The 15,142-nt window shown below is 43.2% G+C and overlaps 2 protein-coding genes across 33 annotated transcripts in view; one reads left to right on the top strand and one right to left on the bottom strand.

Moving 5' to 3' along the window:
- The window catches only part of Cacna1c (calcium voltage-gated channel subunit alpha1 C), a 620,764-nt gene that overhangs the window by 4,465 nt on the left and 601,157 nt on the right, over nucleotides 1–15,142 (top strand). The window lies entirely within an intron of this gene.
- Nucleotides 1–15,142, bottom strand: part of Dcp1b (decapping mRNA 1B) — a 37,858-nt gene that overhangs the window by 20,571 nt on the left and 2,145 nt on the right. For 3 of the 5 annotated variants that reach the window (XM_008763272.4, XM_575654.9, XM_003749821.6), the window contains exons 2-3: nucleotides 11,959–11,999; nucleotides 8,110–8,237 (exon numbers count right to left, since the gene is read on the bottom strand). In XM_008763272.4, coding sequence (XP_008761494.1) covers nucleotides 8,110–8,237; nucleotides 11,959–11,999 — 169 coding nt within the window. Of the gene's footprint in view, nucleotides 1–8,109; nucleotides 8,244–11,958; nucleotides 12,000–15,142 lie in introns of those variants that run through there. The other 2 variants (XM_039109044.2, XM_063286854.1) reach the window with 2 other exon arrangements.

The following is a 15,142-nucleotide window of genomic DNA, read 5'->3' as shown; positions in this document are numbered from 1 at the left end:
GATTCCAGAAAATGGTTATTTGGAATTATCTTGTGATTTTTGAACAAAAATAAGCAATATAAAAATAGAACGCAAAATGTACACCAACACTCTGAAGCCATACTGCCCCGCCCACTCTCTGAATGCTGAGGCAGAAGACTGAAGGATGCCTCTCTCATAAAGCACGGAGGAGAGTGTTTGGGAATACAGCTTTTCTCTGCCAAGATTTAGGCTTTTATCATATCAAGTTTGGCTCTCTAAAACAAAATATAAAATATTGTACAACTACAAGCCACAAATGCAGCATCTGACTTGAAAGAGCACCACTATGTGATGCTTACTTCCTGATGTGCCAAGAGTCTCACATCGGCATGGCTGGGGACAACGCAGGAGTGACGTCACTCAGGGTTTACTCCACGGTAGCTGTGGGTTCCCTGGGATGTATGACCTCACCTCATGGATTCTTTCTCACCGAAGCATGCCATATCATCCCATGAGTGAGCATGTACACACACACACACACACACACACACACACACACACACACACACACGCACACATACACACACACACACACACACACACACACACACACACACACACACACACACGTAAGCTGCCCATTAAATTCTACAAGTGCCCCTCCACCCCTTGAGTCTCCTAACTTTCCACAGTGGGAGTGCAGAGTCCTCAGGCTGGGTGCTCTGGATAAGCAGTGTGGCTTGCCCAGGTTGTGTGGGGTGCAGATAGGAACCTGTTTCCAGAGCTATCCGATGTCTTACCTCAATGCATAGAAACCAAAATTATGACACCCAGTACTCAAAAGTGAAATACTGCCTTACTTGACATCTTCCAGAGTTTTCTGTAATTGACAGAACACCAGCTTTTACATAAACTACATCCTTTAGAAAGTTTAGATCCTTTCAGCATGAGCAGAGGCCTGACAGAGCGAACGGTGATTCTGGATGTAAGATCCGAGTGACATCACTTAAGTCAAATGAGCATGCACTCCCTAAACACTTACTAAAGGGTATCAGCTCTGTGCACAGGGCCGTGGTAAAGAGGCCAGCTCTCGCTGGCCTCAAAAGACACAAACTGAGATTCTCTGACCATCTCTGACCAATTAATGAGTTTTAACTTTAAGTGAACCTCTTCCTCTTTTATTAAGAAGCACAGCACAGTCCCTGAAGGTTACCAAGGGCAGCAATCACACACAGCACAGGCAAGAAGAGCCTGGGTTTATATAGGTCCCTGTTCTGACTAAACACAAAATGTCAAGGTCTTTGTCTCCTGTTCTACAGTACCCGTGCTTGGGTGAGCTTCCCGTGAGCACCTTACATTACTAGGCAGATCTGGAGGAGAAAAGCACGCTGTTACTCTTGCAAAGATCAAGTTTCTGTCTAAAAGGGATGCAAAGACGTTCAGCTGTCTCATTTCTTTAAAGGAGTGTGTTGACCTCAGATGGCTCTGCCCATCTCTAGAATTTAAGTCTGTGAAATGGTGTGCACAGACATGCTGAGGGTGAAACATGACACACGGACCTTAGACAAACCTGGTACATGGAAGGCAACCAAAACCACACCTGAAGAGGGGGAGGATGGCAGGATGGAGGAAAGGAGAAGTAAATAGGAATCAGACTCTATGGCCTAGAAAGGGCTGCAAGTTACTACTTGAGACGGCTGTAGTGGAAGGCTGGAGAGAAGGCTCAGTGGTGGAGAGCACTTGTTGCTCTTACAGAGGATCCAGGTTCAGTTCCCAGCAGCCACATGGTGGTTCACAACTCTCTGTAACTCCAGTTCCAAGAGGATCCAATACCCTTTTCTGACCTGTATGGGCACCAGGAATGCACATGGTACACATACTTGCTGGCAAGCTATTCAAACACATTAAAATAAATATATCTAAAAATTAGAAATTGACCATTTGAGGATATCAACACAGCAGCAAATGTCCTGACGTGGAAACTGAGCACAGCTGTCTGAGGGCAGGTGGCAAGGCTCTCGCCTTCTTTGCAGTGTGTTCCCATAAGGCTTGCTGCTGACCTTCCAACTGCTTTTATTTATTTTTATTATTTTTGTTTTTCAAGATAAGGTCTCTCTGTGTAGTCTTGCTTGTCCTAGAGTTCTCTTTGTAGAGCAGGCTAGCCTCAACCTCATAGAGCCTGCCTCTGCCTCCCAAGTGCTGGGATTAAAGGTGTGTGCTGCCGCCACCGGCTTGGGTTAGAGGTGACAAATCTCTGGGCTTTAGAACCTGCTGAGCTACAAGACTTTCATTTCTCTAAATGCATTGAAATCCAGAAGGCTTAAGAAGCCTAAATCCCATTCTAGAGACAGAAGCAGGTGGATCTCTGTGAGTTTGAGGCCAGCATGGCCTACACAACAATAACCAGGGATAGACAGGGAAACAGAGTCTCAAAGACCAAACCAAAACAAGACCCCAAATCTGTGAGGGGACCACACAGTTCGGCCTTGCTTAGTGGTTGGTATTAGTTTTGGAGGGAAGACTGTCACTCTGGCATGAAGTGAGGGACAGTGAAGAATGTCTGAAAGCTGGCAAGCCTGTGGCTATCAGAGATCAAAGCTTTGTCTTAAGCACACCAATGATTACAGCGATACACAAAATCATTAGACATACTCACATTCACACCCGCCCACCCACACATCCCAACTCTGCAACTGGCACGAATGATTTGGGAGTTACTTTAAGTCTGCGAGTCTACTTCTTATTCTGATCCATTTATTTTCCAGGCCCATGTGGAGTCACAGAACACAATTAAAATATAAGATGCCGTCTCTGTCCACAAGGGACTTGAAATTTATTACTCATGCCTACAAAGTAACTTCCTGATTTATGGTTGTATAATGGCAGAGCAAAGGTTTCACAGAACATATCCTTCGTGGAATGAGCAATGCTTCTTCCAAATTATGCCCAACCCTTACTTGTCAATTGACTTTCTTACTGTTGGGGTGCCTGCGTGCATGTGTGTGTGTGCATGTGTGTGCGTGTGTGTGCGTGTGTGTGTGTGTGTGTGTGTGTGTGTATGTGTGCTCTGGGGTAAATTAAAGTATGATCTTTATAATAGACATCAAGAAAATACTTAAAATTACAGAAATTGTATCTCTGCTAGAAAACTGACCATTTAAAACAGTGAATCTTGTGACACAAACAGGCCAAGAGTCAGTGAAGGTGATAAGGAGATGTGAGTCTCACCTGCTCTCTGTAACCCTAGCATGGGACTCACATCACCGTGCAATTAACACAAGATGTTCACCAGGGCCTGGGGTATGGGGAGGTGTGACAGTGCTTGGCCATTATGCCCAAGGCCCTGAGGTTCATGGGACAGGGTATGAAGAGGAGAGGGAGAAGGGGAGCAAGGGGCAAGGGAGGAAGGGATCAGAGGAAGAGGGAGAGATTTTTCAGTGTATAGATCTATTTTTCAGTTTCCTAATCAACACTGGTGTTGTGTTGCCAGTTTATAGTTCCCTAGGGGAAATGTTTGGGATCAGGGTGTTTCAGATTTCAGAGTTTTGTTGTTGTTGTTATGGTTGTTGTTGAAATATTTTCATAGACTTCACCTGTAATTCAATCTGAAATTCCCCTGTAACTCTCCAATCTGAAAAATTAAAATTTGTATTTGATCTCAGCCTAATTGAGAAACAATGGAAATCCCAAATCCAAATCTTTGTAAGAAGTATTTCAACACTTAAAATATTTTGGACTTTTTATTATTTTTTTAAAATTTGTATGTATGGGTGTTTTGCCTTCATGTATATCTGTGTGCCACTTGCATGCCTGGTATCCAAAGAGGCTAGAAGAGGGAGTTGGAGCCCCTGGAATTGAAGTTACAGATGGTTGTGAGCAACCATGTGGTTGCTGGGAATTGAACTCAGTCCTCTGGAAGAGCAGCCAGTGCTCTTAGCTACTGAGCTATTTTTTCAGCTCAGTATCCTCATTGGTCAAACACAAAACACTGTATTTCCAACAAAAAGATATAAGAATTTATGAGGATAACCCATGCAAAGTCCAACACGGTGCCTGGCAGACAGTAAATGCTTACTGAACAAATGGATGCGTGCACTTTCACCCCAGACTTAATAGCTGTCACATTTGCTTTTACATCTTGGCTGCACAAGCACATAACCCAAGCCCTAGAAGAGAAGGAGAGGGAGATATAAAGACAGGCACAGTCTGTGAGCTGGCAGGCCAGGCAGTCCAGTGAACACAGCAAGTTTCCAGTATATGAGAGACCTTGTCTCAAAGGAATAGGGAAGGAAGTAATAGAAGAAGATTTCGGACATCTTCCTCTGGTCTCTGCATGCACTCACAGGTGCATATCCCTGCACATCCACGTGCATGTGACACACACACACACACACACACACACACACACACACGCACACACACACAAACTTACTTAGGTCAAATCTCATTTCAGTCAACTCCAATAAAGCTCAGATTATAAACTCCTTTCTACAATAAAGTAATCTATTTTGTGTTTGATTAAAATTCTAAATTACTTATCAAATGGCTTTTTTCTTTACTAATTAAGTGAAGAAAGTTTCGGATTTTTCTACTTTCTGATTTCACTCTTCTAGATTTATCTAATTAACTTTTTTCTCCATCCAATGAGGCTAAAACACCCTGTGAGACTCAGCCATGAAGCTGTTCTAGCCCCACTGCAATGGCAGACAGGACTCAAGAGCTGGGTGCCAGGCAAAAGGCCGAGGCTCTCGAGGTCTGTACAGACCCCAGTGAGATAGTCACCATGGAAAACAAGCCCACATGAAGCCAGGCTCCCCGGCCAAAGGGGCATTACCGGAGAAGTAGAGAGTCCAATGCAATGGTTACATAAATATCTGAGCTGTAGGAACATTTGAGGAGGAGGTACCCAGACCCTGATGACATGTGTGACAAACCTTCTATGGATGGATGTCAGGGGCTGAGAAGCCTTGAGCAAATGACTGGTTTCACAGGCAGTCAGCGGCAGATAGTCAGGAGAACAAAATGGAGCAAGGTGAATGCAGAAGGGTGAAAAGGCACTGCCTCCAATTCCCTGTTGAACCAATTTCATTTTTGTCTATGGAGACTCAGTGGGAACAACCTTCATGCATCCCAAAGACTGGCTTCCATTCGTACCCATGCTTAACAGCAGAGGGAGCAGTGCAGAGTGTGGAACGGAGCCCCAGGGCCACCCCCCACCGCAGCTGCCATTCTCATCTGTAGGATGCCATCAGCAGAGCAGGAGTCACCAGAAGCACAGGGCCCGCAGGTGGATCGCACTGACGCTTAAGTTAAAATATCAAAGTAGAAGGTACGAGTAAATCTAACAATACATTTTATTTAGCCCAATTATCCAAATTACTATTTCAACATTAACCAATACAAAATTATAAGATTTCCCCCCCCCCTCCTTTCTTTTGTGGTAAGACTCTGAAACATGCTCTGTAACTTGAAACACACACTGCGTCCCTCCAGACAAGCTGCACTGAGGTCACAGTCACAGTCATGGGGCTGCAGACTACCACCTGAGCATATTTAGAAGCAGTGAGGCTTCCTGTGGGCTCTCTGACTCCACACGGCACTTCCTGTCAGACAGGCCCTGTGAAACTTAGGAAAGCCATTTCTAAAATCAATGCATTAAAGAAATTAAAATTTTTGGTATAGTTTATGGAATAATCAAATATATAAGAATTCAAAATATACACACTGGCTAGATCAATTATTTCTCCAAAATAAGAGCAGCCAGGAATGGTTCTAACAGGTCATTAGTATTCACTTACTCTACATTCATTCTTAAAGATTCATTCTACTTACATATTACATACATAATATACACATATATGTGTACCATTATTGCCTGGTGCTTGTGGAGGCCAGAAGAGGGTGTTGGGCCTCCTGAAACTGTAGTTACAGACAGTTGTGAGCTACAACATGGGAACTGAACCTTGGGCTTCTGGAAGAGCAGCCAGTGTTCTTAACTGCAGTGCCACCTCTCCAGCCTGTTCTACATTGATTCTTGTAGCTTCTTTATTAGGATCTGAGTAGGTTAATTTGACACAGGACATGGTAGTTTTTGGGTATATGGGCAGATATCTACTTTAGTATCATTCTTCCTAAGGTGCTGACCACTTGTCTTCTGTGACAGCCCCTCTGGCTTGGAGCTCACCGGGTAGGCTAGCTGGTCCATAAGCCTCAAGGACCCTCCCATCTTTGCATCCTAGGATCATGAGAACAAACAACACTCCACCCAGCTTTTTCACACGGGTTCTGAGGAACTGAACATAGGTGATAATATTTGCACAATAAGCTCTTTACTGAGTTAGCTCTGTAGCTCAAATATAATATCCTTTAAAAATTCTGACCTAACTATAAGCAAAGAAACACCAACAAAGCATCTTTTAAAAATTATTGCAAAACCTTTCTTTTCATGAGACCTACCATTTACCAAGTCATGTTGCAGTTTTAATAGTTCTAATTTTTTTCTCATAAAACTTTAAGGAATGGACATTTATCATGACAGCCTAATTATGTACAATTAAATATAGCATCATTTTTAATGTTTTAAATGTTACACTTAGTTTTAAACTAGTCATTGGGATTTTCTTCACTTGTATTACATTATTAAAATTCTGAATATATAGGAGGCAAGTTCTGTGTGTGTTGGAGGTGTGTGTTATGTCTACGTGCATGTATGTGCAAGTTTGCTCACCCATGCAGGAATGTGTAGAGGCTGATGTCAGCACACCTTCCTCTACCACACCTACATTTTATTTGAAAGACAGGGTTTCTCAGAGAAGCTGCAGTCAACCATTCAGGGTAGACCGAATGGGCACAAGTCCCATGTTCTGCCTGTCTCTACCCTAGCATTGGGCAAATAGGGTTGGGCAGCGGGCAATCCAGGGCACAGGCAGAACATACACTGCCATGCTGGCCTACATGTAGGTGCTAGGGATTGGGACTCAGGTCACCACGCTTGCAGTACTTCGAACATGGAGCCGTTTCCCAACCTTTTTGGTATTTGTGTGTTATATGCAACTCTGTGTGTGTGTGTGTGTGTGTGTGTGTGTGTGTGTGTGTGTGTGTGTGTGTGTGTGTGTTAGGCTGTCAGACTTGGCACCAAAGGCCTTTACCTGCCGAATCATTTTGTCAACTCTCTCAGTTTTTGAGACAGGGTCTCTCACTGAACCTGGGTCTCCCAGGATTAGCTAGACTGGCCGATCAGCAAGCTCTGGGAACCAAATACAAATATACACTGCCACCCCTGACTTCTGGGGTACGGGGTGTGTGTGTGTGTGTGTGTGTGTGTGTGTGTGTGTGTGTGTGTGCGCGCGCGCGCGCGCTGGCGTGTTAAACTCAGGCCCTCATGTTGTAAGCACATTACCTACTGAGCCATCTCCCTAGTCCCAATTTTCTGTATCTTAAATTCAAAGAGTGGAAACCATTCCAAGATTGCAGTCTCTTTGAAAGTCACCCACAAAGCCCGAGAGCATACACGTACTTACCTTTCAAGCAGCATGCTCCTGTGGGGAAGGAGCACTGAAGCTACCAGCTTCATTAGTCTTTACACAGGTGTCAGGTAAGACACAAGTGACACAAGGGCAGAATACTATACAAGCCACTGCTACTTCATCTCAAGTCCATTTAGTGGCCCACTGGAATCTCGCCATTACAGTTGAGAGAATAAAAAAGGCCACAATTATTTGGACTTTGGCTTTTCAGTGACTACATATTCAAAAGACAGTCCTTCAAACATATAGCCCTCCCCATCAATCTCTCTTCACCATGCTTGGTCAGAGGTGATGCACATGGGAAAACTTCCACTAACCAAATCACTAGTTCTGTGTTCAGTGATACATCTGTGCCCCTCTCCTGACCAAGCACCCACTGTCCCATTCCTGCTTAGGATTAAAGGCAATGACTGGTTCATTCTACAGGCAAAAAAAAAAAAAAAAAAAAGCTGCTCAGGGCAGGGCTTAAGGAGACTAACTTCTCTAGGAAAAGAGCCACTACCAAGCTAACAAATGCTAACCCCTCTGTCCCTGACACTAAATGTAGAACACAGGAGGACACTGCGACTTTCAATGTTGGACCAGATGTCAGAAACACGACTAGCACTGTGTAGAGACTCACGTGTGCCATTTCTGTAGAGAAGGAAAGGGTCCTGGAGCTGGAAGTCCAAGTCTTTAGTAATGGGCTCTGTTCTGTTTTCCATGCTGAGCCTATTCATAATGGTGAATCCGTGCTTCGGAGAGGCAGACCTGGGAATCATGGAGCAGAGGAAGACAATTGCTAAGAATGGCATTGCTAAGCATGGCATACCTCAGTGCAGCCACATTCCAGCTGTCTGTGAACTTTGCTATATGCATTCAGTTTCCCACGTGTGTAGTCCACACACGTGAAGCAACATTTCTTTACTCCTGGGATCTGGTCCCAGCATCTATGCTCCACAGACTGTTGTGCAGGTCATTGCTTTCAGCCCATGAGCCTGTGTGTATCTTGTGTGTAACAGACATGCCTGACTATGTTACTCATTCCTTTAAGACAAAAAAAATCTTACTGGCAGACACTTCCAAAGGAGCTCAAAAAGTATACATCTTTACAAAAAGATAATTTTCATGGAAAGTGTAAATGTTAGTTTGAAATTGAGAACTTCAGGAAGATGAGGCAACTCTGTCAATGAGCCTGTGAAGCAAGGTCTGATGAAGGTCATGTGACGGCCTAACTGGCAGACGCCTCCTTCTCAACACAGAGCAAATGCTGTCTGCACAAGCTACCAGAAAACTTTTCTTGGTAAAAGCATGACCTTTAGTGAATTTGATTTTTCATTTCATTTAATAAATCTTGAGTACTCCCCTGTGTCAGGCACAGAGGGTCCCTGTTATACATCATGTATACCTTTGCTTGTGCAGGGTTGACAGCCACATCATAATTCAACCATGAACCTTCTGGTGACAAGTAGGTACACATTCTCATTTAACAGAAGTGAGCAGCACTCATTCATTCAAGTTAAACTAGGCTGTTAGGGCCATCACTAACGATCAGGAGATTTAATTTTAACCACTTTATAACAATAGAGTACAACACAGCTACCTTGCCACTCACAGGATTTTATTTTTAAACCCCAACCTTTTAATTGATGTTAGACAATCTTTGATGAGATTATTTTACAAAAAAAGCACTGGTAGGCATAGCCTTAATTCCAAAACTGGTCATTTCTATTTAAACTTACGAGGAAGAGATGCATATGCACTCCAAAGACTGACAGAGAAATTCTGCCAATTGTCTTCATGAGCTGTATCTCAGAGATAAAGACATGGGAAGGCAGAAGGAGCTGTCCTTAAGGTGGGTGAGATGTCTTCATGTATTTCAATGGGAAAGGGTCTCCTGGCATAAATGGCAAGGGACTACACCACAGGACAGAAACAAAGAAGCCAGGCGCAAGACTGAAAGTGAAGTAGAGGTGTGAAGCCACAGACAGCTTCAGTGCCTTAACTCAAACTGCTGTCACTCCACACTAAGGAAAAGGCCTCGCCCGCCAGAGCAGGCGTGTGCGCATTTGGGAAGGGCAGGCGCACATGGGAGGAGGGTAGAGGCAGTAGGCATCATCTCACAGAGAGAGCTGGGAACGGGATTAAGAACCAGCGAAGGATTATTTTCTCAGTTTAATGGTGAAACGTATTGTTTCATTAGCAATGTGGAGTATGTTAGGAAGTCTTTGATTTCAGTGATGGATTGTAGTTCACTTGGTAGCCCTGGTTCTATGTCCAGTATTCGATAAAATTTGCACACTGCTGTAATTCTAGCACTTGAATCAGAAGAAGTTCAAAAGTGATTTCAAACACGGTTAGTTTGAGGCCAACCTGCATATGACAGTATTTCAAAAATAAAATAAAATCCTTGAAAATATAAAGCTGTATTTAGTTTGGATATAAAAAAGAAAGTAATTGTATAATTCAGCAGAAAAGACCTTAAAATCATCATTAATACATATTAATGCATCACTCTCCTCAAAATAATCCTTCTTAGTAATGAAAGCAAATACAGTGTGTGCTTTAGTTTTTCTCTATACATTTTACATTCTTAACAGTACTCATGCCGAACAAATTCACATGGTGGTTCTGGAATGTTCTGAATATAACATGAACTAAAATGCTAATAATTCTTGGGTACTCACATCCCTAAACAACTGACTGACTTGTTACTTTGCCTGCAGCCTGGCTAGCCATTCCTTCCTGTCCACTCCTTCTCCCCGATGACAGGGTAGCTGTCACTCTCTCCCACTGTTCCCATACTGTGCCACCAGTTCTTAAGGTTACCCTAGTTCTGCTTTTTATGCCCCCATTAACCCTAAGATTCAACCTTCAACTCCTACCCATTCTCCTTTGAGAGTCCTTTTAGACACTGTCAAACTCTTCAGCAATCACGCTATGCCAAGTGGCTGGATTCCTCAATATGAATTCACTGAGACCACTGAGGAAGGTGTTGCTTTAAAACCCTGAACCAAAGGCTGAGGGGTGTAGCTTGGTGGTAAGAGTGTGTAAGTTTGAGACTGTCACATCCCCAGCTCTCTGAATACACAAAGAGATCAAGTAGAAACCTTGCCCCTGCTCTCTGTCGCTGTTTGAATTCTACCAATGATTTTGTCATTCAGTTCAAACGCTGGCATTTACCTAGAGGTTCCATTTCTCAATGTCACTGCACCCTCTGTCCATGCAGACTTTCATTTCAGCTTCAGTTATTTTGGTCCCAACTCGAACATCCCCTGTCTACTTCAAGGCAATCATCCTCTTAACACTCGAACTCCAGTTTCTTTTAGAATGAGTGCCCTTGGGATGCTAACACACTGACTGCACATATTTTCTCACAGCTTGTCAAGCATCCTTGTGTCATAAGCCTTCAGGTACTCCCTATTGCTAGGAAAATAAGCCTCAGAATCTTTAGTCTGCCATTCTATCTAATAGCATCACTTATGCTAATATGAACCTTCTACACCAGAATAAATCCCTTTATACAGGAGGCTCTGAGTCTTTACTTTTGCCTTTCTTCCCGTTGAGATTCCCCATCCTGAAGCCCAACCTAAGACTGGTCAGTGTACAATGCCTCCAGCAGCCACAGCAGCCCAATGAGGCTTACATAGAAACCAGCCCTTGGGATGGGATATCCTGTGCTGTATTTATCTTAAATATACTTACTTACTTATTTCTTCAGTGAAGTTGTTACACCAGTCAGAGTTTACGCTAGTATTTCATCTCTGTACTCCCACTAGGTGACAGAATTCAGGTAAGATATTTATGAAGAAATTTGCATGAATAAAATGAAGTCATTAAGACAATATATAAAGGGCTGGGGATTTAGCTCAGTGGTAGAGCACTTACCTAGGAAGCACAAGGCCCTGGGTTCGGTCCCCAGCTCCGAAAAAAAGAACCAAAAAAAAAAAAAAAAAAGACAGTATATGTGCTGTGTGTTTGCGTGAATGTGTGATGTTAATGATAGCTGATAAAAAGAAATGGCTAAAAGCACGGGCTTATTAATTAGATTAATCCTGAAACATTATTAACTAAACAATGGAAGACCGAGAGACAGACTCAATCCTGGGGTGTGCTTTTTTAAGCAGTTGAGGGTGAGGGAAGGTGAGCCACAAAGCCCTTTCCAACCGCTGACTAATTTAGCTTTCCTAACAGTGTACCTCTTATCTCTTGGCAGAGCACAGTGTTCAAGAACTGTGTGCAATTCACTGGCATCGAACGATGAATATGTTCTGCTAAACCAAATATTAAGGTTTAAGTTGGAATTATGGCCTGAAATTAGTATCATCAGGATGTAGCAGGTGACATTATGTGTTATTTTATTCCTCTTGCCGATTTGTAATTTCATATGGATTTGGTTGTTGTTCTTTGAAATAAAACTGCCCTTCAAGAAGTGACAAAATTACATTAAAATATTTCAAAAGTCATTTTTCTAAAAATAGGATATGCTTACCTTGTATAAACAAATAAGGTTCCTTCCACACCAGTCTTCTCCTAGAAACAAAGCAAACACATTCCATGTGTATGTCTCTTCATTAAAGGCACAGTGTGAACTTACAGAACACCAGGGAAACACACCTCTCTAGTAGGCAAAGTGGCAGTATAGAACAGGGGCCACCAAAAGAGAAGGCGTGGGCTTTGACATGACCAGGGCCTGCTGAGTGGGTACTACTTAGTCACTGTTCTCTTTTCCAGACAGGTGTGAGTGGCCCGCCTGGCTGGAACAGAGAGAGTGTGCTCCAGATCTCATTAGGAAGAGCTGGTGGGCGTGCACCCTCTCCTCCATCCACTAAACTGCATGCCCAGCAAGGTGTCCAAGTCACTGTTATCTGCATCTCGTTACCCTTCACTCCCTCTCGTGCTCACTGCCATGTCCGGGCACTAGGAGAACAGATGATCTGTCAATAACTGTACTCTGACTACCACACAGACAAGTACTATGCCAGAGTCTTCAAGTGAACAAGCACCTTCTTGGCATGAACTAATGCAGAGTCATTTGGGTCGAAGACTTGAAATAACACTACACAGAAATATTACCAAGTTAGGACTCGAGAACAGCCAGGGAAAGTCTGGGGGAGGTGAAGTTACAAGGAGAGTTTGAGTTCTCTGGCTTTCCTTCCATTTCTCCAAGACAGGAGGAACTTGGCTTCCTCGGCCTCCTGTTCATCAACATACCACAACGCAGCTCTTCTGCTTAAGCAGTGAGACGATTGTAACTCTGATTTTAACGTGTGCTTTTGGTATTTACATGTTTAATTTCAGCATTCTATTATCCTACTAAAGGTCCTAATATTTTACAGTATTCATTACCCAGGTCATTTAAAACTCAGTACTCTATAATTCTGATGCAAGATAAAGGAATGGCATCAGTGTAACATTTTTTAAAGGCACAGAATTGAAAGCATGCTCTTTTCAATCTACGTGATCACAACTGTTTTCTCTGTGACTTAGTACAGGGTGAAGTGTGGTGTCCAGATGAGAAGCAGCAGCTCCACCAGGGAGCCTGTTAGAAACCACAGCCTTAGACCTCTGAGATGAACTGACAGAACTGGCAAGAGTTTAGGCAATATATAAAACCTTAAAAGGAAACTGTGAAAGCCGAGTATTTGGTACTATGGGTTACACTGATGGGAAACTAAGGCAGACAGAGACTTATGTGCATGCACTGTCAGGCCCTTGGCCACAAGACCAAAGAAGTTTCCTGCTCTGCAGTATTTGACCTGGGCCTGCTCTCATCCGAATGCAAATCAGACCTTTCATATTATCAGCACAAGTAGGCTGATTGCTTCCAACTGTTTTTTCCCCTTGCAACAAAAATTCTCTTTACTTTAAAAACAAAAATTTTAATGACTTTAGTTTAGAATAATCCAAAATCAGAATTTTAACTATAACTCACAAAAATAACTCTCAAACTTGAGTCTGTTTGGAGTTAGGCATGGGAAGGAATTACTGCTCAGTAATTACAATATGGGCCTGGAGGGAGGATCCTGCAATCACATGGGGGTAATTCATTTACCCTTCTGTCTCGTCTTTTTCATTAAAAGGGTAACTGGCTTACACAACTCAAATCTTTTAATAATAAAAAAAAAAGCCATATCTTAAGAGCTCTTGCTTGGCTAAAAGGGGCTCTGGAAATGTATTTTGCTGCTAGGTCTGCACCTCAGACTGATTTTCAAAGGCAGCCAATTTTCCTTTCTTTTCTTTTCTGTCCTTTCTGTACAAATCAGTGGATTTAAGGTATGGCAATTAGCTCTCCTCAGAGCTAAGTAAAGGCAGACTTACATTTTTAAGTTCAGTTCTCCAGTATTTTAGTCTAAACTCTGAAAATAAAGGCACCAACCCCATACAGTTGTTCATTATTCAAAATAACTAAGAACATAAATAATGCTGTTCCACAAATTATTGGAGGTAAATACATTAACCTATCTGGAACAACTGAAAGGAATCTCTACTGAACGTTCTAAGTTAAAATAATCGAAAGTGGGCCCCACTCTATCTTTCTGAGGCAGTCTCTCTCATCGCCTGTGTAGCAAGCAGCAAAGCCACCGTTGCAGTTTCCAACACTGTCAAAGCTGTCTAGGTCTCATCCAGAGCTGTGGTCTGATGTGCTGCACCTCTGAACTGTAACTGTGATGCACAGAAAACTCAGAATTGTGACCTGAAAATAAGGGGCACTTGTGGTTCTAAGACACGCCTCCAGCTTTGCCCTGCGCATGTTCTAGACTAACTATGTCAAAGCCTGCTCAGAGCAGGGCATTTGGCAATACCTCTGCTTCCCCACTGCAGATGCCACCAGCACCTTCATCCTCAACGTTTCCTGATACTGCCAAACGTCACCGGGGTGTGTGTGTGTGGGGGGGGGGGTAATCAAATCCAGCTGAGAACAAATGGTCTGACCAGCTGTAGACTTTCATCGACACACTGGGTATTTTGGGGAAGGATTCCTTCCTGGCAAAGAGGAGTAAATTTAGTTCTAAAATTCCTATTCTAGTCATGGCAGAACTTATCTTAATCCTTTGTGTGAGTATGTGTGTGTTCTGGGGATTAAACCAGGGCTGGGCACACACTAAGCACAGACTCCACATGCTAAGCACATACTCCACCACTTTGCTGTATCCGCCGTCCCTTGCTCCTCATTCCCTGTGCCCCTGTCACTCCTCATTTCTCCTCTGAACACCTGATGCCGATTTCCCTGCTCAGACCTCACCTGCCTTCTTGCCAATACTCTCTCTTTCATTCTTAAGAACATTTTTATACTTATTAGGTTTACATTGGAAAGACTTCCATCCAGACACCCGAGTGATACGGCACAGGAGAACAGCAGTGATGACGTGACTGCCCCCAGTGACTGCTGTTGTTGAACTAAGTCTCTCTCCTTTGCCAGGCAACAGCGGCCTAGGAGATTAGGACTTTGAAAGAATGACCTTTTACTGAATGAATTATGCCCTGTCTGAAGAAAACAAGCCCAGGAAGCAGGAAAACAAAACTCCTGTAAATAATACAGTGTGACACTTTCAATGTAGCATTTGTTGCTGGCCTTCACTGGGTATTTGGCCCACCTCTGTAGGGATTTTAAAAGGTTTCTGCCACACCCGACTGTGAAGAAGCTTTAGGAAAACTGCTACCCAGGGGGGAAT

This window comes from Rattus norvegicus, chromosome 4 (assembly GCF_036323735.1).
Source record: "Rattus norvegicus strain BN/NHsdMcwi chromosome 4, GRCr8, whole genome shotgun sequence".
Lineage (NCBI taxonomy): Eukaryota > Metazoa > Chordata > Mammalia > Rodentia > Muridae > Rattus > Rattus norvegicus.
The sequence above is the reverse complement of the archived record's forward strand: the minus strand, read 5'-3'. Positions and strand labels throughout refer to the sequence as shown.